Here is a 26,022-nt window from a genome sequence, read left to right on the forward strand (position 1 = left end):
TCCCCCCATTTTTGCTTTGGAACCATACCGTCCAATGCTCCTTTATTTATGATAGCCATCACAAGGCTGTCTTTAGCAACTGAGGCAAACGATCGTTGATCCCTTTTGGAGGATGGCAGCTCATCCGGTGATCGTTCCCTTTTTCCAGCCTCAAGAATTCCTTGAGCCCATTTTAAGGAATCGCTTTGTTTAGCCGACAACGTGCTTGGGTCGACTGATCCTAATTTCTTTAGGATAAACAAAGCATTTCTGCGTTCTTTGAATCTCTTTCGTGAGGGATTACCTCCTTTTGATGCCGTTACCTTGGAAAAGGTCCGACTTGTCAAATTGTCGCCACCTGTCGACCCGTCTACAGATCGACTAATTGGGCCTAACTCTTGGTCATTGCCCAAATTTATAACTCCAGTCGATACCCGTCCACTGGGCCCTGAAGTTAGCAACCCAGTGGATGTCTTTGAATTTCTCTGCATGGTGGCCTAATATCCCACCACACTTGAAATTCGTAGTAGGTACTTATTACGATGATTTTATCCGCTATTAAAAAAACGTCCGTTCCGTTCGACGGTTGAAATAAACTTTACCTTAAGGTAAAGAAATACATTTTCGATTTAAAGAAATTGTCCTTAAATGAACTGAAATATTGAAACTTTAGATTTAAGATAAAAACCCTTCAAATATAGGCTAAGACTTATTTTGAGGATTTAGCGTCTTTGGTTTAAAGTTTTTTTTTTTTTTTTTTGGAATTATGAAAACATTTTTTTCTTTGAAGTATCCGTTATAATTTGGATTTTTAAATTGACATTTGTTTGTACGTGAGTACCTTTATTAATAAACCGCGGAAGGAAAAATGAAAATGTGATAAATGAGATCTGTATCCTAATTTCAATTTTATTGGTCCTAGATTTAACCCTGGACAGTCATCCTTCGTCAAAATGACGACGCGAAATTTCATTTTCGGTTTAAAATGCATTTTAGTCGATTGGGAAATGATAAATTTAAGTTATACTAATTCAACAAATGTATACATTTTTGTTTTATACTAATTAAAAACAAATTGAATAAGAAAATAAAGGTAATTTTTGTTGTTATTTTTGCTTACGATGTAAATTATAGCGTCTTGAAATAAGCCGTAGTCAAAATGACGAAGGATGACGTTTGTGTACAAAAAATAAGGATGACTTTCCAGGGTTAAAGCCAGATAGGTCGCTCAAAAATTTCTTTATTTTAAAGAAGTCGCATCTTTGGCTCGGAATCAATACCAAAATACTTAAGGGAAGGTCAAAATCTTTGCATCCAAGTAAACTTTTTTTGAGTGTAGGTGGAAGCAGATCATCCATTACTGCAACGAGATCACCTATCTCTAAATTTGGATATGAGTTTTCCCATTTATATCGTTTATGTAAAGTTTTGAGATAGTCCTCTTTCCATCTTATTGCAAAAAGGTGGTGAAGAGCTTTTAACTTCGTCTATCTACTAACTAATGAAAGATTCTGTGGTGGTGTTTCTGGAAAGGACATGATTGGTGACCCTTTTAAAAAATGACCTGGTGTTAGTGCCACCAAATCTGAGGGATCCTCTGAGATTGGTAGTGAATTGAGTATTCCCTCTGTTCAAATGTGAATCGGTGTGCTCCAGCAATGCGCTTAAAATGGTGTTTAAAGCTTTTGACCGCCGATTCCCAAACTTCCCCTTGTGGGGTGCAATAAATTGGCATTCGAAACCGAGAAGAATATTTTTGAGAGCATTTTCCGACTAGCTCCAATAAAATTTCTTTCATTATCTGAAACAACCCTTTGGGGTAGCCCCCGCCTCCTGACGAATCGTGTGACGCGGCTTCAAATGCCAGAGATGAGAGTTCCGAGCAAAAATCTAAATGAATAGCTTTAGTTGCAAAACAGACAAAAATCGAGCCTTTTATTGTAGAAGATCTTCGTAATGTGTAACTTTTATGTTCAAAAGGCCCCGCAAAATCAATGCCCGTTATATGAAAGGGAGGAGAAAGGGTACATGTCAAGGGTGGAAGAGGAGCCATTATTTGGCTACATGATTTCTGTTTAAATATGATGTATGTTTTACATTTGTGTATGAAACTTTTTACTCTTGGTTTTGTCACGAAATTTTTACCAAAAGAGGCATTCCAATGTCCAGGAGCTCAAATAAACTATTTTGGAAGCATGGATCAATATGGATCCTCAAATTTTCAAAAACCTTTTGTCTTTAATACCAAAGAGACTAGAAGTTGTAATATCTGCTAAAGGATATGCGACAAAATAATAATAATAATACGCATTTTGAATAATCCGGTTAGATGTGTGGAATGAATTTCATATGTTTTGTTACATTTTTAAAATTTTTGTATTAAGAGTGTCCGTTTTGTGCCTTTTTGCTTTATAATAGAATAATAAACAAAATTTCCTTTATTTTGGTGTATAATTTTAGCCATAAATCTATATTTTTCACAGAGATTTGATAAAATTAAACGTTGGTAGCGTCCGATTAGACGTGTGAGTCACTGTATATATGTATAGTTAGAAAACTATGTTTTTCATATGTTCCGATATAAACAAAATGCTTCTCGGGCAGAATTTTTTAAACACAATATATTTAAGTGCAAAAATGTAATGTTCCTAAACTAGCATTAAATGTTTGGGACACATGTGTTAATATATATATATATATATAAAAAAATATGTAACAATATTTTATGTGAACCAATCCTGAAATATATATGCTTCATTCAATTTATGCCCATTATTCAATTTTTTCCACGATTTTCAGGGATTTTTTTATAGGTTACGTATAAATATGTCTAGTACCATTACGCTACATGGTCATAAAGATCAAGTAAATTTTTTCCTGACCATTTAATTTTTTAATTTTTTTTGCAGCGAAAAGAATTTAATAAAAACTCATTCGAGTGTTGAGTTTTGCTTAGGATGGACGGAGAATACGGAATCACTGTGTTTTGTGTTTATTTATTCGTAAGTGGCACGTGGTTTCATGTGAACATAAAATAAGGGATGTGTAATTGAAAAATGGGTTTTGTTTTGTGCTCTGCATTTTTTCTATATTGTATCATTTATTTTTATTTGCAGTTAGATGATGTCTGCGTTTGTAGTACAAACTTTGTACATTTGATGGGCACGACGTAGATATGGAATGATTACTTATTGTTGTTGAGTAAAAATATGTGATGTGTGCTTGGACGACATTATAAATACAAATAAATAAAGTTATTTTTGTGTTTTCTTTTCTAAAACGGCGCCCTTTTTCGCCGAAGAAAAAGTGTTTTTTTTTTCATAAAGATCATAACATTTTAGATTATGACGATGTTTAATAACATTTTAGATGAGGACAATTAGATTTTTCTCAGAACTATGTTCACTGAGCCAACATGGTTGCTGGTGAAAATGTTACATGGTCGCCGCAAAACTAGCTCCTATTCTTCGAATATGATCGTGACAATCATGTGCGTGAAGATACGTAAATTTACTTCGTACAACAAAGCCATGAATGCACATTTTTCACGATATTCGAATAGAAAGAACGATTTAATAATTTTTTTTATTAAATTATAAAGCGTACACAGCGGAAAAGTTAAATGGGAAGTTTTTAAACTTCCTACTCTTCATTACAGAAAAACTGTCGATGGAAAACTATGATAGGTTATAATGTATTTATGGAAAAGTTATATCAAATGTTGCGAATTTGTACTTACAGTATTCTAACCCCAGTAAAGTATCACGGAAGACTCTCCAAGCACGTGGTATTGGTAGGGGATTCTTTGTAGGTATAGAAAGAACTGCGCCATTTTTCACCAACTCGAACACCATGTAAAGCGAATCCTCCATTGGATCGTCTAGAACTTCTATTAACTTCACTACGTTCGGGTGGTCTAGTTTTTTAAGAACTGCAATTTCACGATACACACGATCCAAATGAGATGTTCCTTTTTTAGGACCCCGTTTTAATAGACCAGCCTGGCGAAGTAACCTGCGTTTCGACAAAATTTTCATGGCATAGTGAGTTGAGTCTTCCTCCGAATAAGCCAATTTAACTAAGCCATAAGACCCCTGGAATTGAATCAAGTGGTTGATTATTCGACTATATATAAGAACATATTTTTCATATGTTCCGATGTAAACAAAATATGTTTCGGGCTGAATTTTTTAACACACAATATATTTAAGAGCATAAATTTAAAGTTCCTAAATTAGCATAAAACATTATTTTCCAGCCAATTTGCCACCTCTTTTATTGCTAATATTTCAACCTGATTAGGTAACATATCGCTATTCGAAGTTTCAGGTCTATAGAATATACTCCGAAACTCACGTGTCCATCCAATTTGGAGCCATAGGTGTAGAAATCTATATAACGCTTATTCCCGCTGACTGTTTGGCCAATATGTCTAAGGGCAATAGATTCAGCATGACATCAAGGGAATCTGTTCCTGTCTCACTGAATGCGAATGAGATACACAAGCACACCATTCGCTGAACTTTATCTAAACTTGGCGACTGCTGAAGTGCCGGCCACCAGACCATAGCTGTTTAAAGTTTCAAGTTTAACAATAAAGCAATACGCTGTTGATTACAGCTCACAACTATGTATTTTAAAAATTCAGTTATTATTATGCACTTGGAATACAATGACTTCTAATGATGGTTATCGTGCCTTAAAAGTTCTCCTGATGAAAGGGAACATATATATAGTTCTTATTCAGGAACCATATGTTTATAGAAACAAAATATGTGAATTAAGTACTCCGGGCTTCAAACTATTGCAGTATACTGGTAATGATGTAAATTGAGCCTATATAATTGCTAAAACGAGCTGAACTTGTTTCTCCTTCCTTCAAAGTGCAATACAGACACTGCCGTTGCCAGTTTACACCCTCAAAAAAAATCGCTTCTTTAACATATGTTCCAAACATATTTTGCAGGAAGCACATATATTATTGGATACTGCCGAAACATTAATATGTTTGTTTTATGTGAACATATTATATGTTTGGAAGCATTTTGAGCCCAAAAATATTATATGCTTGGAAGAATTTTTCCCAAAGACGATTGTGCTCATTGCCCAACATACTCGTAATTTTCAATTCCACGAAATATTTTAGTTTTTGGCACCTTTTTCTGTAATACAAATAATGTTGAAGAAATTATTCACTTTTATAAATTTTTTTAATTTTACCTTGCCTGCACGGAGAATCGAACCGAGGACCATACAGTTTTTAAGCCAACACACTATCCACTGGACTACGTAGCTATGTAGCTGTTATAGTCACCAGTAGATAATTATCGTTATAAGTTACATTTATATAGTATAGTTTGCAGCGCCCACGAGCGCATGCAAACATAACATTATTTAACAGAAACATACATTTGTTTGCCACGTGGAGCAGTGGTTAGCATGTCTCCCTTGCATGCAAAGGGTCGTGGGTTCAATCCCTGCTCCGACCGAACACTTTTTTTTTTTTAATTTATACATTTATATTTATACTATATTAAATTTTTATAATAAAACTTCGAAATGTGGGTTATTAATCATTTTACTGTCCAAACTCTAAAAAGAGTATAGTGCCCTTTCGTTATTTTTATGGAGACCCCTGATTTCTTTTAACGAACCAAGAAAAATTGTGCCCATAATGCCAAAATGATAAACAAAACACATGTCCACACATACATAAAATGCTGCTCTCAAGGCGATAACATATGCTGTTTGTTTTTCAAATGTCTATTCTCTTGGTTCCGAATGTCTATTCTCTTTATTCAAATTAAGTAATATTTAGACTTAAGCATATCAAATTTTTGGCCTTATCATAAAACAGTTTTCCGAAACAACACAAAAGCGGATTCACAGAAATTGTTCTCTTTTGATTCTTTCGCTGTGTTATGTTGATATCTTTCGTCAACTCTCCCGGTTTCCATCTCTATTTCTTTCTCTATACTCTCTCTGTCGCTTTGAATAAAATATCACAACATATGTATGTTTAGTCGAAATTTGTAAATATATATAAGTTTGCATTTTGTTTATATCAGAACATATGAAAAACATATTTTTCTAACAGTGAGTATATGGGGAAGTGGTGACATTAATACAACCCAGCAAAAAAATTTGGAAGTTCCAAAGGAACAACTTTAAAGCACTTCCAGAAGATGCACTCCCAATGATGTTCTTTATTTTAACTACCCAGGAAGTTCTTTTATTTTAATTTTTTATAACTTGATTTTTTCATACTTTTAATGGGTAATTTTAACTTTATTGTTTCAAATAGGTTAAAAACAGAGTAAGAATTTAAAAAATGGTACAATTCATTTAAATTTTGTCGAAAAAAATGCTAAATCCAATCTTAAAAAATTGTGAATTTTTGAAAATATTTGAGGTCAAACGTTTCCGACAAGCGTTAGAATCCATTAAAAATTATAAAAATTATTTACTTGACGAAATATCAAAGAATTTTTTAATTTACATCCAAAACATTGAATTCGGAGCACACCAAAGCACTATGGGCGGAAATCGCAAAACAGCGGCAAAAAGTCAAAATTTCAAAATGAAAAATTATTGGATATTCCAATTGAAATTACTATAGAACATCTTGGATAGTAAAAATCGAAAGTTCATTTAAAACTTGGCAACCCTGTTCAGGAGAAAAAGGCTGCCAATGTTTACCAAAATTTATGCCAGTTGCGTTTAATCAAGGCGAACAAAAATTGATAAATTTCGTGCTTAATTTTTTTCGCAATAAAAGTGAATAAAGAAAACTTTTAAATGTAGATTCTAAGAGGAGGTTTAGTAGTTCAAAATGTTGTAAAGACTTTACAAAATATTTTTGTTTTTGAACTTGAATTTATGGATTCAAAAGTGTGGTTTATATGTGAAAATTGTAACACATACGTATACTTGGGAGGAATATAACTAGAAATGTTAACGATTGTTAATGAACATTTTTGCTTATTATTGTTCGTGAGGAAGTATACTTTTACGTGCTGTAAAGTTTGTCTGCCCAAACTTGCCCATACTAAAATAAATGTAAGGGTTTTATAGTCAAATTTGGGAAAATCGGGCGATACATATATATGGTAGCTATATCTAAATCTGAACCGAATTTGATGAAATTTTGCACACTTTAAGGGTACTATAAAAAATTACTTTGTGTTAAATTTGAAGACAATCGGGTGGTAAATAAGCGCAGTATGGTCTAATTTGTCGAAATCGGGCGATACATATATATGGGGGCTATATGTAACTTTGATCCATTTTTTTCCAAATTCAACCGTGTTTGTCCTTTGACCAAGAAAACATGTTGTACCAAATTTTATTAAAATCGGTTAATAATCGCCACCGAAATTCTGCGAACAACATACACAGAGGGACGGAATTAGAGTTAGATACCGAAGAATGTGATTTTGATGGTTAATATTTGTTTAATGTTAATTAATAAAATTAATTTAATAAAATGACAATTGGTTTATATTATTTACATCAAGTTCTGGGGATAAGGCGCTTTCTTAAAAAGGAAAATAAGCAAATATAAATTAAACTCCATCTAAGAGTATATTCTATAGTATTCAAAGTGGAATTACAATTTCGACCCCTCTATAGTAACGCACCTGGAATAAGGGGGATTGACTCCCTTTTTGTTGGTAACATTTGATTTTCATAAGATATATCGATATATCATGTTTGGCGATACTAGATTGATTGTAAATAATTTTTGCCGCAAATTTTCAATTTCCGCCCATAGTGCAAAGGAGTGATGCAAATTCAGTGCAAATGCTGCTGAAATGGAGGAGTTCCGTCCTATGACAAGCCCATGTTAAATTCATCGCATCTGCGTCAATTTTGCACCACTTCCGGATTCATTTTCATTACTTTTTTGGCAACGCTTTTTTTGCTGGGAAGAGGAGAGTCACTCCTAGAGTTTATTCTGCGTACTAATTTGGTAGTTTGCAATAAGGGAGATGCCCTTTGTCACTAAAAACAGGCAAGAGGTTTTGGACGTCGCCTTGGCCTCGCAAGAACTGAATGAAATGATATCTGCACTGTTAGAAAAATATGTTTTTCATATGTTCCGATATAAACAAAATGTGTTTCGGGCACAATTTTTAAACACAATATATTTAAGTGCTAACATGCAATGTTCCTAAACTAACACAAAATGTTTGGGACACATATGTTAATATGTTAGATATATTATGTTTGGGGCATGAATGTTTCATAAAAATAATATGCGTGAATGTAAACATATATAAATTTACAAATTTCGAGTAAACATATATATGTTGTGATACTTTATTCAGAGAGCGACAGAGAGAGAGAGAGAGTTAGTATAGAGAATGAAATAGAGATGGAAACCGGGAGGGTTGAATAAAAAGATATCAACATAACACAGCGAGAGAATGAAATGAGAGCAATTTCTGTGAAACCGCTTGTATGTTGTTTCGGAAAAATGTTTTATAATATGGCCAAAAATTTGGTATGCTTAAGTCTAAATATTATTTAATTTGAATAGTAGATTGAGTATTCGGAATAAAGAGAATAGACATTCGGAACCAAGAAAATAGATATTTGAAAAAAAAAACAGCATATTTGTATTACAGAAAAAGATGCGAAGAACTCAAAAATTTCGTGGAAGTTAAAAATAAGTGAGGGAATGAACACAATCTTCTTTGGGGAATTCTTCCAAGCATATACTATTTTTGGACTCAAAATGCTTCCAAACATATAATATGCTCACATAAAACAAACATATTAATGTTTCGGCGGTATCCAATAATATATGTGCTTCCTGCAAAATATGTTTGGAACATATGTTAGAGAAGCGATTTTTTTTGAGGGTGTGAGTGGCAGCTGAACATAGCTTCTCAGATCATCGCTACATCAGTTTCAACTTTGATGTTCATACCACCAAGACCATATTTCCGCCAAATGTTAGGAAAGCTGATTGGAATAGGTATAGGGAATCGTTCAATATGATGATACCGGAAATACCAGAGACAAATATGAGCACTGTACAAGTTATCGAACACTCAGTGGAGAGGATTACTAAGGCCTTCAACATTTCACTGAAAGCTCCATGCCCTAGAGGGAAGCCAAGGGGGAAAAATCTACCACCATGTTGGTCTACGGAGTTAGGTAATATGAGGAAATCGTGCAGGAAGCTCTATAACAAAGTCCACCAGAGTTCCTGTGGTTTGGGACTCTTACAACAAGAATCTGAGAAGATACAAGCGAGAACTGAGAAAGGCTCAGCATAACTCTTTGAATGATTACTGCAGCAGCATTGAGAATACGTCCGAGGCTTCCAGACTACGGAAGGTGCTAGCATCCACGAACTCCGCTCCAGGTTTCATTAAAACATCGGAGGGCAATTGGACAACGTCCAGTGAGGAGACGCTGGAGGTACTATTGGACACACATTTTCCCGGAAATCAGATGGTTGAACCATGTACTGGCGATGCAACAGTGGCTCAGCGGTCGTATCCTATCGAGGAAATTGTATTGGAATCTAGAATAAAATGGGCGTTAAATAGCTTTGGACCATTCAAATTCCCCGGACCTGATGGAATTACTCCGGCGGAGTTACAAGCGGAATTATCCCCTGGTTGTCGGCGATATATATAGGATGTATCAACTTAGCATATATTCCAGGAAAGTGGAGGGAAACAAAAGTCGTTTTCATACCTAAAGCGGGAAAAGCCTCTCACTCGAATGCGAAGGATTTCCGACCAATCAGCTTATTATCATTCCTACTTAAGACTCTGGAGAGGATGATAGATATTTATCTTAGAACGAGCGTCGATTCAAGTTTGCTCTCGAGACGACAGCATGAATACTCGAAGGGCAGGTATACTGAGACCCCATTACATGAACTAGTCAGCTTTATTGAAAGCTCACTATCTGTCAAAGAATACACAATCGTGGCGTTTCTAGACATCGAAGGGGCGTTCAATAATGTCCATCCGAGCTCGATTTTAAATGGACTGACAGCTCTGAATGTTCCCTTTGGTGAGTGTGCAAAATACCTTGGCGTTATTTTGGACAGGAAGCTGAATTTTAGGCTTAATATTGAAGAGAGGGCGAGGAAAGCAACGGTAGCTTTATACTCGTTCAAAAAGGCAATAGGGACAAAGTGGGGACTAAAACCAAAAATTGCGCATTGGCTACACACGGCAGTGGTTAGACCTATAATGCTATATGGTTGTAGTCTGGTGGCCGGCATTTCACCAGCCGACAAGTTTAGACAAAGCTCAGCGTATGGCGTGCTTGTGTATCTCAGGTGCATTCAGCAAGACAGGAAAAAAAATTCCTTAATGTCATACTGCATCTATTGCCTTTAGACATTTTGGCCAAACAGTCAGCTGCAACAATGGCTGTGCGGTTGCGCGAGCTATCGCTGTGGTCGGACCGGTCACAGTTCGGTCCTCAAAATAATGCCACATGTGCCTAACGTAGTGGATTACACTTTGGTGAGACCACTTTTCGACAAAAAGTTTGAAACTCTAATACCCAACCGTGAGAGGTGGTGTACACGGACCCCGGGAAATAAACGATATATAGATTTCTACACTGATGGCTCCAAATTGGATGGTCAAGTGGGTTTCGGAGTATATTCTAAAGATCTGGAACTTCGAATAACGAAAATATTACCTGATCACTGTAATGTTTTTCGGGCTGAAATATTAGCATAAGAGAAGTGGTGAATTGGCTGAGAAGTAATGCTCCAAGGAATATTGGCATTAATATATACTCAGACAGTCAACCTGTAATAACATCCTTGGACTCTGTGTTCCCCAACTCGAAAACGGCCATCGACTGCCGCAAATCTCTCAATGAGATAGCTGAGCAGCACAATATTCACCTAATATGGATGCCTGACCATAGGAACATACCGGGGAACTGCGAAGCGGATGAGCTGGCAGAGCTGGGAACTAAAGGGTGATACGGTCAAAATTTGGTCAAGGGAAAACGCGTGTAAATCGGTGAAATCGTTTATTTAAAAAATCAAACTAAATTTCTTTTTCTAGTTCGATTAGTATAAAATTCAGGAAAAATATTCAGTTAGGCTTTCGCTTTTCACAATCCGAATTGCCGGGCCTCACGCTTGACACCTGCCATCAGATTTTGTACAGCCACCTTGTCCACCTTCTTCGCCGCAGAAAGCCAGTTTGCCTTGAACTGCTGCTCGTCCTTGGCAGTTGTTTTGGTCTTCTTTAGGTTCCGCTTGACAATAGCCCAGTATTTCTCAATTGGGCGGAGCTCTGGCGTGTTGGGAGGGTTCTTGTCCTTGGGAACCACCTGCACGTTGTTGGCGGCGTACCACTCCATGGCCTTTTTACCGTAATGGCAAGATGCCAAATCCGGCCAAAACAGTACGAAACAACCGTGTTTCTTCAGGAAAGGCAGCAGACGTTTATTCAAACACTCGTTCACGTAAATTTCTTGGTTGACAGTCCCGGAAGCTATGAAAATGCTGCTTTTCAAGCCACAGGTACAGATGGCTTGCCAAACCAGATATTTCTTTGCGAACTTTGACAGTTTTATGTGCTTGAAAATATCTCCTGTCCCGGAAGCTGCTTGTAGTCGGCTTTGACGTAGGTTTCGTCGTCCATTACCACGCAGTCAAACTTCGTCAGCATCGTCGTGTACAGCCTCCGGAATCGCGCTTTGGCCGTCGTATTTTGTTTATCATCGCGATTTGGAGTCACTACCTTCTTGTAAGTCGATAGTCCGGCTCGTTTTTTGGCTCGATGCACGGTTGTAGACGATACACCCAGCTTATTTGCGGCATCTCGGAGAGAGAGGTTAGGGTTTCGCTTGAAACTACCGGCAACTCTCTTTGTCGTCTCAGCGGCTTCCGGTTTTCGATTTCCCCCCGATCCAGACTTCCTGGCTGTCGACAAACGTTCCCCAAACACTTTAATTACATTTGTAACGGTTGATTTGGCAACTTTTAGCCAGTTTTGCTCTTTTTTGCCAGCTTTGCGTGCGAGTAGCTCGGATTTTCGCGATGCGCGAGCAAAATTTTGATACGCCGCTCTTCTTGCTGGGACGGCATTTTGACAACTGAAGAGTGAATTCCAAAATCAAAATAGGAGCAACATTCTACACACACACCTTCAAAATGAGGGGTGTTCAGGTTTTTTAAATGCAAAATTGAAAGAAATACGTCTAGTTTATATTGACCAAATTTTGACCGTATCACCCTTTACCTTACATATTCCAGGGGAACTAGAATCTGTTGGTATGTATTTGGCTACCTGCAAGCTCTTACTGCGTGAGAAGGCTGTCATGATGGCAAATGTTCGATGGGAAAATTGCAAGGGTTGTAACGACACCAAGCAAATATGGCCCCATTTAAACTTAAACCGCACTCTAGATATGCTAGTGTTCTCGAGACGCCAGATATCACTCCTGATATCTGCTATAACGGGTCGCTGCCTGATAGGCGATTTTGCAAAAGCTATTGGCGCGAAGTATAATGATATTGTATGTGCTGTCATGATGCGGAGGAAAAGGAATCAATAAAACACCTCCTGTGTGAGTGTCCTGCATTTTGTGTAAGGCGTAAGCAAATTTTAGGGTATATAGTTTCAGATTACTGGCGGACCTGGAAAACGTTAACTTAAGCAGTCTGCTAATGTTTTTGGAACAATCTGGTTGGTTCAACAGAAGAAAATAATCGAGAAGGTTCAGCGGTTAAAACTAGAAGTGCCCATGTGTAATGGGTGCTTTTGGTTAATGTGGTATCACAAATGGACTGAATAGTCTAAGTGAGCCTGAATCTTAATCGGGCTGCCACTTTAACCTAACCTAATATACTTATTACACGCTTTCCATTTTTAAAAGGATTTGTATATAACATATCTCATATTAATTCAAATATACAATATCGATTTCTATGTAACGCTGAGGCGGTCTGATGGAACGTCCACTACATCACAAGTTGTGTTGGGGTATTATCGCTATCTATATTGTTTTCTTGGGAACTAAAACTTCGTTCATCTTTTGACTTTTCCGTTTCTCACATAATTTCCCATCTATAAGACTTTCGGACAAAGTGTTACGTTCTAACAAAAATATGGTGCACGGGGCAGTTGGGTCCGGATCAGACGACCAAATAATTGCGATGACGATTGCCCCATACCAGCAACCGGAGTCGTGTTGTACTCAAGAAGTCGATACTGAAATTTATGTACATCCCTCATACTGAAACATCGCTTTATAATCCCTATGACTACACCTTTCTCCGAGATGCCTAAACTGCTCGCACACGGTACAAGCCCTAACCACTTCAGTAATACCATTTGACATTCCCGGCCATAAATATAACATTGTTCCCCATGCCAAAGTCTTCTCGATACCCAAGTGAGGATCGTGCAGCCCTAAAAAAATTTCTCTTTGCAACTCAGTTGGTATTAGTAGTCTGTGACCGTTGAACAACAACCCATCTTCGAAATGAAGCTCATGTTTATACTTATGAAATTTTTGACTCAAATCATCAAGTAGGTGATATGATGGGCATCGATCCATAAACATATTCAACGACTCGACTGCTTATTTCATCTTCTTGCAACGCATCAATAGAAGTCTTCTTATTCTGCGGAGACATAATAACCAGCAATGGTCTGCATCAAACTTTTTTAGGTTTGCGACTGTCGCAAAGTTGTAAACGTCACAAACGCGATGTAAATGTAGAAAAAGTAATAAACGTCGCAAACTCAAAATACTTCAGTCCCTTCATATACGAATGTTCATAAAATTATTAACCAGTTTGAAACCAAGAATAGTTTGAAGTTGCGAATGAAAGATGTAAAACTAGTAGAGCTTTGGATAAAACAATATAAAGCATTTTTTGCATCCCTTTTATCGGGGAGCCTAACTAAATTAAATTAAAAATATTCACAATTTCACAAATTAGGGTCTCTCCATTAGGTTTAAATGTCACAGTTTGCGACAGGCCAACGCTGATTATAACACGTTTTACCTCCGATTATTCAACCGTCGAACTGAACGGACGTGTTTTCTAATAGCGGAGTATTTCATCGTAATAAGTACTTATTACGAATTTCACGTGTGGTGGAAATAATAAACCACCATGCAGCGAAATTCAAAGTCATCCACTGGGTTGCTAACTTCAATGCCCAGTGGACGGGTAACGACTGAAGTTATAAATTTGGGCAGCGACCAAGAGTCAGGCCCAATTAGTCGACCTGTGGACGGGTCGACACGCGGTGACACTATGGCAAGTCGAACCTTTTCTAAGGTGACTACATCAAAAGGAGGCAATCCCTCTCGAAAGAGATTCAAGGGACGAAGAAATGCTTTGTTTATCCTAAAGAAATTAGGATCAGTCGACCCAAGCACGTTGTCGGCTAAGCAAAGCGATTCCTTAAAATGGGCTCAAGGAATTCTTGAAGCTGGAAAAAGGGAACGATCACCGGATGAGCTGCCATCCTCTAAACGGGATCAAAGATCGTTTGCCTCAGTTGCAAAAGACAGCCTTGTGATGGCTATTATTAATAAAGAAGCATTGGACGGTATGATTCCAAGGCAAAAATGGGGGGAAATTGAGAACGCGATGTCTGGTGTCTACTCAGAGGTGCGAAAAAAGTTTCCCGGACCAAGTCCTCCACGCAAGATGCTGGATGGTATCAAGGACGATATAAGTTAATAGCTTTTGCGGACCAGAGGTCTATGGATTGCTTTAAAGCTGCATTGATGCTAATTGGTGAAGTTTGGGAAGGAGCCGCTTTGGAGTTAGTCGATAAAAAAGACATACCGGCTAACCCTAGAGCACATGCATGGATACCGGCAAACCCTCCTGATTCTGAGTCAATACTAGAGAGACTAAAAGAATGTAACCCAGATCTTCCAACCGCCGATTGGAAGGTTAGTCGTTTGGATGAGGTGGATGGACCAAGACGACATGCGGTGTTTATATTAAACATAGAGTCGCTGCCACATCTGGCCCAGACCCAAGGACGTGTAAGTTATGGCTTTCATGATATCCATATGAAGGTATACAAAAGCGATCAGCCAAAGCATTCCGAAACGGACAAGCCTCCGTTAGAGTCAGCAGTGAAAAAAATCTCCTAGCGAAGCCGAAGGAGACATAAAACCTGCAGACTATGGCGAAAATCATATGCGGGAAGTTTCTACAGGTTCAAGCCTCACCAAAGCTGAACCGCGGATTGTTGCGAGAGTCACCGAGATCTGTGAAGAGGAAGCCCTTTATGACTCAATTGAAGCGGCTGATGTGACGGTGGTTGAAAATCTGGATGGTTCTACGGTTCCTCCAGATAAATCTTCACCATTGTAAGGCCGCTTGTGCTGCCTTAAAAGTTCTCCTGATGAAAGGAGACATAGATATAGTTCTTATTCAAGAACCATACATATATAAGAATAAGATCTGTGAATTAAGCACTCCGGGTTTCAAACTTTTGCATAATACCGGTAACGATATAAATCGAGCATGTATAATTGCTAAAAACGAACTAAACTTGTTTCTGCTTCCTTCATTGAGCAATGCAGACACTGTCGTAGCCAGTCTAGAGATATCCACATGCAAATATTGGGTATCTTCGGTCTACATGGGACATGATAGGGAGATGCCACCCTGTGCCGTTAAGACCTTAGTTGAGGAGTCACTAAAAACAAAGACAAAACTCATTATGGGAATGCACATCATAGTATTTGGGGAAGTAGTGATACTAATGCAAGGGGAGAGTCGCTAATAGAGTTTATTTTGCGTACTAACCTGGTAGTTTGCAATAAGGGAGATGCACCAACCTTCGTCACCAGGAACAGACAAGAGGTTTTGGACGTCACGTTGACCTCTCCGGAACTGAATGATAAGATATCTGAGTGGCAAGTTTTGAGGGAACATAGCTTCTCAGATCATCGCTACATCAGTTTCAGATTGGCTGTTCGTACTTCAAAGACCATATTTCCGCCAAATGTTAGGAAAGCTGATTGGAATAGGTATAGGGAATCGTTCAATTTGATGATACCGGAAATGCCGGAGACAAATATGAGTACTGTGCAAGATATCGAACACGCAGTGGAGCGGATTACTAATATACTTATTACACGCTTTCCATTTTTAAAAGGATTTGTATATAACATATCTCATATTAATTCAAATATACAATATCGATTTCTATGTAACGCTGAGGCGGTCTGATGGAACGTCCACTACATCACAAGTTGTGTTGGGGTATTATCGCTATCTACATTGTTTTCTTGGGAACTAAAACTTCGTTCATCTTTTGACTTTTCCGTTTCTCACATAATTTCCCATCTATAAGACTTTCGGACAAAGTGTTACGTTCTAACAAAAATATGGTGCACGGGGCAGTTGGGTCCGGATCAGACGACCAAATAATTGCGATGACGATTGCCCCATACCAGCAACCGGAGTCGTGTTGTACTCAAGAAGTCGATACTGAAATTTATGTACATCCCTCATACTGAAACATCGCTTTATAATCCCTATGACTACACCTTTCTCCGAGATGCCTAAACTGCTCGCACACGGTACAAGCCCTAACCACTTCAGTAATACCATTTGACATTCCCGGCCATAAATATAACATTGTTCCCCATGCCAAAGTCTTCTCGATACCCAAGTGAGGATCGTGCAGCCCTAAAAAAATTTCTCTTTGCAACTCAGTTGGTATTAGTAGTCTGTGACCGTTGAACAACAACCCATCTTCGAAATGAAGCTCATGTTTATACTTATGAAATTTTTGACTCAAATCATCAAGTAGGTGATATGATGGGCATCGATCCATAAACATATTCAACGACTCGACTGCTTATTTCATCTTCTTGCAACGCATCAATAGAAGTCTTCTTATTCTGCGGAGACATAATAACCAGCAATGGTCTGCATCAAACTTTTTTAGGTTTGCGACTGTCGCAAAGTTGTAAACGTCACAAACGCGATGTAAATGTAGAAAAAGTAATAAACGTCGCAAACTCAAAATACTTCAGTCCCTTCATATACGAATGTTCATAAAATTATTAACCAGTTTGAAACCAAGAATAGTTTGAAGTTGCGAATGAAAGATGTAAAACTAGTAGAGCTTTGGATAAAACAATATAAAGCATTTTTTGCATCCCTTTTATCGGGGAGCCTAACTAAATTAAATTAAAAATATTCACAATTTCACAAATTAGGGTCTCTCCATTAGGTTTAAATGTCACAGTTTGCGACAGGCCAACGCTGATTATAACACGTTTTACCTCCGATTATTCAACCGTCGAACTGAACGGACGTGTTTTCTAATAGCGGAGTATTTCATCGTAATAAGTACTTATTACGAATTTCACGTGTGGTGGAAATAATAAACCACCATGCAGCGAAATTCAAAGTCATCCACTGGGTTGCTAACTTCAATGCCCAGTGGACGGGTAACGACTGAAGTTATAAATTTGGGCAGCGACCAAGAGTCAGGCCCAATTAGTCGACCTGTGGACGGGTCGACACGCGGTGACACTATGGCAAGTCGAACCTTTTCTAAGGTGACTACATCAAAAGGAGGCAATCCCTCTCGAAAGAGATTCAAGGGACGAAGAAATGCTTTGTTTATCCTAAAGAAATTAGGATCAGTCGACCCAAGCACGTTGTCGGCTAAGCAAAGCGATTCCTTAAAATGGGCTCAAGGAATTCTTGAAGCTGGAAAAAGGGAACGATCACCGGATGAGCTGCCATCCTCTAAACGGGATCAAAGATCGTTTGCCTCAGTTGCAAAAGACAGCCTTGTGATGGCTATTATTAATAAAGAAGCATTGGACGGTATGATTCCAAGGCAAAAATGGGGGGAAATTGAGAACGCGATGTCTGGTGTCTACTCAGAGGTGCGAAAAAAGTTTCCCGGACCAAGTCCTCCACGCAAGATGCTGGATGGTATCAAGGACGATATAAGTTAATAGCTTTTGCGGACCAGAGGTCTATGGATTGCTTTAAAGCTGCATTGATGCTAATTGGTGAAGTTTGGGAAGGAGCCGCTTTGGAGTTAGTCGATAAAAAAGACATACCGGCTAACCCTAGAGCACATGCATGGATACCGGCAAACCCTCCTGATCCTGAGTCAATACTAGAGAGACTAAAAGAATGTAACCCAGATCTTCCAACCGCCGATTGGAAGGTTAGTCGTTTGGATGAGGTGGATGGACCAAGACGACATGCGGTGTTTATATTAAACATAGAGTCGCTGCCACATCTGGCCCAGACCCAAGGACGTGTAAGTTATGGCTTTCATGATATCCATATGAAGGTATACAAAAGCGATCAGCCAAAGCATTCCGAAACGGACAAGCCTCCGTTAGAGTCAGCAGTGAAAAAAATCTCCTAGCGAAGCCGAAGGAGACATAAAACCTGCAGACTATGGCGAAAATCATATGCGGGAAGTTTCTACAGGTTCAAGCCTCACCAAAGCTGAACCGCGGATTGTTGCGAGAGTCACCGAGATCTGTGAAGAGGAAGCCCTTTATGACTCAATTGAAGCGGCTGATGTGACGGTGGTTGAAAATCTGGATGGTTCTACGGTTCCTCCAGATAAATCTTCACCATTGTAAGGCCGCTTGTGCTGCCTTAAAAGTTCTCCTGATGAAAGGAGACATAGATATAGTTCTTATTCAAGAACCATACATATATAAGAATAAGATCTGTGAATTAAGCACTCCGGGTTTCAAACTTTTGCATAATACCGGTAACGATATAAATCGAGCATGTATAATTGCTAAAAACGAACTAAACTTGTTTCTGCTTCCTTCATTGAGCAATGCAGACACTGTCGTAGCCAGTCTAGAGATATCCACATGCAAATATTGGGTATCTTCGGTCTACATGGGACATGATAGGGAGATGCCACCCTGTGCCGTTAAGACCTTAGTTGAGGAGTCACTAAAAACAAAGACAAAACTCATTATGGGAATGCACATCATAGTATTTGGGGAAGTAGTGATACTAATGCAAGGGGAGAGTCGCTAATAGAGTTTATTTTGCGTACTAACCTGGTAGTTTGCAATAAGGGAGATGCACCAACCTTCGTCACCAGGAACAGACAAGAGGTTTTGGACGTCACGTTGACCTCTCCGGAACTGAATGATAAGATATCTGAGTGGCAAGTTTTGAGGGAACATAGCTTCTCAGATCATCGCTACATCAGTTTCAGATTGGCTGTTCGTACTTCAAAGACCATATTTCCGCCAAATGTTAGGAAAGCTGATTGGAATAGGTATAGGGAATCGTTCAATTTGATGATACCGGAAATGCCGGAGACAAATATGAGTACTGTGCAAGATATCGAACACGCAGTGGAGCGGATTACTAATATACTTATTACACGCTTTCCATTTTTAAAAGGATTTGTATATAACATATCTCATATTAATTCAAATATACAATATCGATTTCTATGTAACGCTGAGGCGGTCTGATGGAACGTCCACTACATCACAAGTTGTGTTGGGGTATTATCGCTATCTACATTGTTTTCTTGGGAACTAAAACTTCGTTCATCTTTTGACTTTTCCGTTTCTCACATAATTTCCCATCTATAAGACTTTCGGACAAAGTGTTACGTTCTAACAAAAATATGGTGCACGGGGCAGTTGGGTCCGGATCAGACGACCAAATAATTGCGATGACGATTGCCCCATACCAGCAACCGGAGTCGTGTTGTACTCAAGAAGTCGATACTGAAATTTATGTACATCCCTCATACTGAAACATCGCTTTATAATCCCTATGACTACACCTTTCTCCGAGATGCCTAAACTGCTCGCACACGGTACAAGCCCTAACCACTTCAGTAATACCATTTGACATTCCCGGCCATAAATATAACATTGTTCCCCATGCCAAAGTCTTCTCGATACCCAAGTGAGGATCGTGCAGCCCTAAAAAAATTTCTCTTTGCAACTCAGTTGGTATTAGTAGTCTGTGACCGTTGAACAACAACCCATCTTCGAAATGAAGCTCATGTTTATACTTATGAAATTTTTGACTCAAATCATCAAGTAGGTGATATGATGGGCATCGATCCATAAACATATTCAACGACTCGACTGCTTATTTCATCTTCTTGCAACGCATCAATAGAAGTCTTCTTATTCTGCGGAGACATAATAACCAGCAATGGTCTGCATCAAACTTTTTTAGGTTTGCGACTGTCGCAAAGTTGTAAACGTCACAAACGCGATGTAAATGTAGAAAAAGTAATAAACGTCGCAAACTCAAAATACTTCAGTCCCTTCATATACGAATGTTCATAAAATTATTAACCAGTTTGAAACCAAGAATAGTTTGAAGTTGCGAATGAAAGATGTAAAACTAGTAGAGCTTTGGATAAAACAATATAAAGCATTTTTTGCATCCCTTTTATCGGGGAGCCTAACTAAATTAAATTAAAAATATTCACAATTTCACAAATTAGGGTCTCTCCATTAGGTTTAAATGTCACAGTTTGCGACAGGCCAACGCTGATTATAACACGTTTTACCTCCGATTATTCAACCGTCGAACTGAACGGACGTGTTTTCTAATAGCGGAGTATTTCATCGTAATAAGTACTTATTACGAATTTCACGTGTGGTGGAAATAATAAACCACCATGCAGCGAAATTCAAAGTCATCCACTGGGTTGCTAACTTCAATGCCCAGTGGACGGGTAACGACTGAAGTTATAAATTTGGGCAGCGACCAAGAGTCAGGCCCAATTAGTCGACCTGTGGACGGGTCGACACGCGGTGACACTATGGCAAGTCGAACCTTTTCTAAGGCGACTACATCAAAAGGAGGCAATCCCTCTCGAAAGAGATTCAAGGGACGAAGAAATGCTTTGTTTATCCTAAAGAAATTAGGATCAGTCGACCCAAGCACGTTGTCGGCTAAGCAAAGCGATTCCTTAAAATGGGCTCAAGGAATTCTTGAAGCTGGAAAAAGGGAACGATCACCGGATGAGCTGCCATCCTCTAAACGGGATCAAAGATCGTTTGCCTCAGTTGCAAAAGACAGCCTTGTGATGGCTATTATTAATAAAGAAGCATTGGACGGTATGATTCCAAGGCAAAAATGGGGGGAAATTGAGAACGCGATGTCTGGTGTCTACTCAGAGGTGCGAAAAAAGTTTCCCGGACCAAGTCCTCCACGCAAGATGCTGGATGGTATCAAGGACGATATAAGTTAATAGCTTTTGCGGACCAGAGGTCTATGGATTGCTTTAAAGCTGCATTGATGCTAATTGGTGAAGTTTGGGAAGGAGCCGCTTTGGAGTTAGTCGATAAAAAAGACATACCGGCTAACCCTAGAGCACATGCATGGATACCGGCAAACCCTCCTGATCCTGAGTCAATACTAGAGAGACTAAAAGAATGTAACCCAGATCTTCCAACCGCCGATTGGAAGGTTAGTCGTTTGGATGAGGTGGATGGACCAAGACGACATGCGGTGTTTATATTAAACATAGAGTCGCTGCCACATCTGGCCCAGACCCAAGGACGTGTAAGTTATGGCTTTCATGATATCCATATGAAGGTATACAAAAGCGATCAGCCAAAGCATTCCGAAACGGACAAGCCTCCGTTAGAGTCAGCAGTGAAAAAAATCTCCTAGCGAAGCCGAAGGAGACATAAAACCTGCAGACTATGGCGAAAATCATATGCGGGAAGTTTCTACAGGCTCAAGCCTCACCAAAGCTGAACCGCGGATTGTTGCGAGAGTCACCGAGATCTGTGAAGAGGAAGCCCTTTATGACTCAATTGAAGCGGCTGATGTGACGGTGGTTGAAAATCTGGATGGTTCTACGGTTCCTCCAGATAAATCTTCACCATTGTAAGGCCGCTTGTGCTGCCTTAAAAGTTCTCCTGATGAAAGGAGACATAGATATAGTTCTTATTCAAGAACCATACATATATAAGAATAAGATCTGTGAATTAAGCACTCCGGGTTTCAAACTTTTGCATAATACCGGTAACGATATAAATCGAGCATGTATAATTGCTAAAAACGAACTAAACTTGTTTCTGCTTCCTTCATTGAGCAATGCAGACACTGTCGTAGCCAGTCTAGAGATATCCACATGCAAATATTGGGTATCTTCGGTCTACATGGGACATGATAGGGAGATGCCACCCTGTGCCGTTAAGACCTTAGTTGAGGAGTCACTAAACACAAAGACAAAACTCATTATGGGAATGCACATCATAGTATTTGGGGAAGTAGTGATACTAATGCAAGGGGAGAGTCGCTAATAGAGTTTATTTTGCGTACTAACCTGGTAGTTTGCAATAAGGGAGATGCACCAACCTTCGTCACCAGGAACAGACAAGAGGTTTTGGACGTCACGTTGACCTCTCCGGAACTGAATGATAAGATATCTGAGTGGCAAGTTTTGAGGGAACATAGCTTCTCAGATCATCGCTACATCAGTTTCAGATTGGCTGTTCGTACTTCAAAGACCATATTTCCGCCAAATGTTAGGAAAGCTGATTGGAATAGGTATAGGGAATCGTTCAATTTGATGATACCGGAAATGCCGGAGACAAATATGAGTACTGTGCAAGATATCGAACACGCAGTGGAGCGGATTACTAATATACTTATTACACGCTTTCCATTTTTAAAAGGATTTGTATATAACATATCTCATATTAATTCAAATATACAATATCGATTTCTATGTAACGCTGAGGCGGTCTGATGGAACGTCCACTACATCACAAGTTGTGTTGGGGTATTATCGCTATCTACATTGTTTTCTTGGGAACTAAAACTTCGTTCATCTTTTGACTTTTCCGTTTCTCACATAATTTCCCATCTATAAGACTTTCGGACAAAGTGTTACGTTCTAACAAAAATATGGTGCACGGGGCAGTTGGGTCCGGATCAGACGACCAAATAATTGCGATGACGATTGCCCCATACCAGCAACCGGAGTCGTGTTGTACTCAAGAAGTCGATACTGAAATTTATGTACATCCCTCATACTGAAACATCGCTTTATAATCCCTATGACTACACCTTTCTCCGAGATGCCTAAACTGCTCGCACACGGTACAAGCCCTAACCACTTCAGTAATACCATTTGACATTCCCGGCCATAAATATAACATTGTTCCCCATGCCAAAGTCTTCTCGATACCCAAGTGAGGATCGTGCAGCCCTAAAAAAATTTCTCTTTGCAACTCAGTTGGTATTAGTAGTCTGTGACCGTTGAACAACAACCCATCTTCGAAATGAAGCTCATGTTTATACTTATGAAATTTTTGACTCAAATCATCAAGTAGGTGATATGATGGGCATCGATCCATAAACATATTCAACGACTCGACTGCTTATTTCATCTTCTTGCAACGCATCAATAGAAGTCTTCTTATTCTGCGGAGACATAATAACCAGCAATGGTCTGCATCAAACTTTTTTAGGTTTGCGACTGTCGCAAAGTTGTAAACGTCACAAACGCGATGTAAATGTAGAAAAAGTAATAAACGTCGCAAACTCAAAATACTTCAGTCCCTTCATATACGAATGTTCATAAAATTATTAACCAGTTTGAAACCAAGAATAGTTTGAAGTTGCGAATGAAAGATGTAAAACTAGTAGAGCTTTGGATAAAACAATATAAAGCATTTTTTGCATCCCTTTTATCGGGGAGCCTAACTAAATTAAATTAAAAATATTCACAATTTCACAAATTAGGGTCTCTCCATTAGGTTTAAATGTCACAGTTTGCGACAGGCCAACGCTGATTATAACACGTTTTACCTCCGATTATTCAACCGTCGAACTGAACGGACGTGTTTTCTAATAGCGGAGTATTTCATCGTAATAAGTACTTATTACGAATTTCACGTGTGGTGGAAATAATAAACCACCATGCAGCGAAATTCAAAGTCATCCACTGGGTTGCTAACTTCAATGCCCAGTGGACGGGTAACGACTGAAGTTATAAATTTGGGCAGCGACCAAGAGTCAGGCCCAATTAGTCGACCTGTGGACGGGTCGACACGCGGTGACACTATGGCAAGTCGAACCTTTTCTAAGGTGACTACATCAAAAGGAGGCAATCCCTCTCGAAAGAGATTCAAGGGACGAAGAAATGCTTTGTTTATCCTAAAGAAATTAGGATCAGTCGACCCAAGCACGTTGTCGGCTAAGCAAAGCGATTCCTTAAAATGGGCTCAAGGAATTCTTGAAGCTGGAAAAAGGGAACGATCACCGGATGAGCTGCCATCCTCTAAACGGGATCAAAGATCGTTTGCCTCAGTTGCAAAAGACAGCCTTGTGATGGCTATTATTAATAAAGAAGCATTGGACGGTATGATTCCAAGGCAAAAATGGGGGGAAATTGAGAACGCGATGTCTGGTGTCTACTCAGAGGTGCGAAAAAAGTTTCCCGGACCAAGTCCTCCACGCAAGATGCTGGATGGTATCAAGGACGATATAAGTTAATAGCTTTTGCGGACCAGAGGTCTATGGATTGCTTTAAAGCTGCATTGATGCTAATTGGTGAAGTTTGGGAAGGAGCCGCTTTGGAGTTAGTCGATAAAAAAGACATACCGGCTAACCCTAGAGCACATGCATGGATACCGGCAAACCCTCCTGATCCTGAGTCAATACTAGAGAGACTAAAAGAATGTAACCCAGATCTTCCAACCGCCGATTGGAAGGTTAGTCGTTTGGATGAGGTGGATGGACCAAGACGACATGCGGTGTTTATATTAAACATAGAGTCGCTGCCACATCTGGCCCAGACCCAAGGACGTGTAAGTTATGGCTTTCATGATATCCATATGAAGGTATACAAAAGCGATCAGCCAAAGCATTCCGAAACGGACAAGCCTCCGGTAGAGTCAGCAGTGAAAAAAATCTCCTAGCGAAGCCGAAGGAGACATAAAACCTGCAGACTATGGCGAAAATCATATGCGGGAAGTTTCTACAGGCTCAAGCCTCACCAAAGCTGAACCGCGGATTGTTGCGAGAGTCACCGAGATCTGTGAAGAGGAAGCCCTTTATGACTCAATTGAAGCGGCTGATGTGACGGTGGTTGAAAATTTGGATGGTTCTACGGTTCCTCCAGATAAATCTTCACCATTGTAAGGCCGCTTGTGCTGCCTTAAAAGTTCTCCTGATGAAAGGAGACATAGATATAGTTCTTATTCAAGAACCATACATATATAAGAATAAGATCTGTGAATTAAGCACTCCGGGTTTCAAACTTTTGCATAATACCGGTAACGATATAAATCGAGCATGTATAATTGCTAAAAACGAACTAAACTTGTTTCTGCTTCCTTCATTGAGCAATGCAGACACTGTCGTAGCCAGTCTAGAGATATCCACATGCAAATATTGGGTATCTTCGGTCTACATGGGACATGATAGGGAGATGCCACCCTGTGCCGTTAAGACCTTAGTTGAGGAGTCACTAAACACAAAGACAAAACTCATTATGGGAATGCACATCATAGTATTTGGGGAAGTAGTGATACTAATGCAAGGGGAGAGTCGCTAATAGAGTTTATTTTGCGTACTAACCTGGTAGTTTGCAATAAGGGAGATGCACCAACCTTCGTCACCAGGAACAGACAAGAGGTTTTGGACGTCACGTTGACCTCTCCGGAACTGAATGATAAGATATCTGAGTGGCAAGTTTTGAGGGAACATAGCTTCTCAGATCATCGCTACATCAGTTTCAGATTGGCTGTTCGTACTTCAAAGACCATATTTCCGCCAAATGTTAGGAAAGCTGATTGGAATAGGTATAGGGAATCGTTCAATTTGATGATACCGGAAATGCCGGAGACAAATATGAGTACTGTGCAATATATCGAACACGCAGTGGAGCGGATTACTAAGGCCTTCAACATTTCACTGAAAGCTGCTTGCCCTAGAGAAAAGCCAAGGGGAAAAAATCGGCCGCCATGGTGGACTACGGAGTTAAGTAATATGAGGAAATCCTGAAGAAAGCTCTTTAACAAAGCAAAGTCCACAAGAGCTCC

General features: G+C 39.2%; 1 protein-coding gene across 4 annotated transcripts in view; it reads right to left on the reverse strand.

The window, feature by feature from the left end:
• Nucleotides 1-26,022, reverse strand: part of LOC142221354 (uncharacterized) — a 159,075-nt gene that overhangs the window by 22,662 nt on the left and 110,391 nt on the right. For all 4 annotated transcript variants that reach the window (XM_075291070.1, XM_075291067.1, XM_075291068.1 and 1 more), the window contains exon 3: nucleotides 3,719-4,073. In XM_075291070.1, the coding sequence (XP_075147185.1) occupies nucleotides 3,719-4,073 (355 nt within the window). The remainder of the gene's footprint in view (nucleotides 1-3,718; nucleotides 4,074-26,022) is intronic.

This window comes from Haematobia irritans, chromosome 1 (assembly GCF_050003625.1).
Source record: "Haematobia irritans isolate KBUSLIRL chromosome 1, ASM5000362v1, whole genome shotgun sequence".
Lineage (NCBI taxonomy): Eukaryota > Metazoa > Arthropoda > Insecta > Diptera > Muscidae > Haematobia > Haematobia irritans.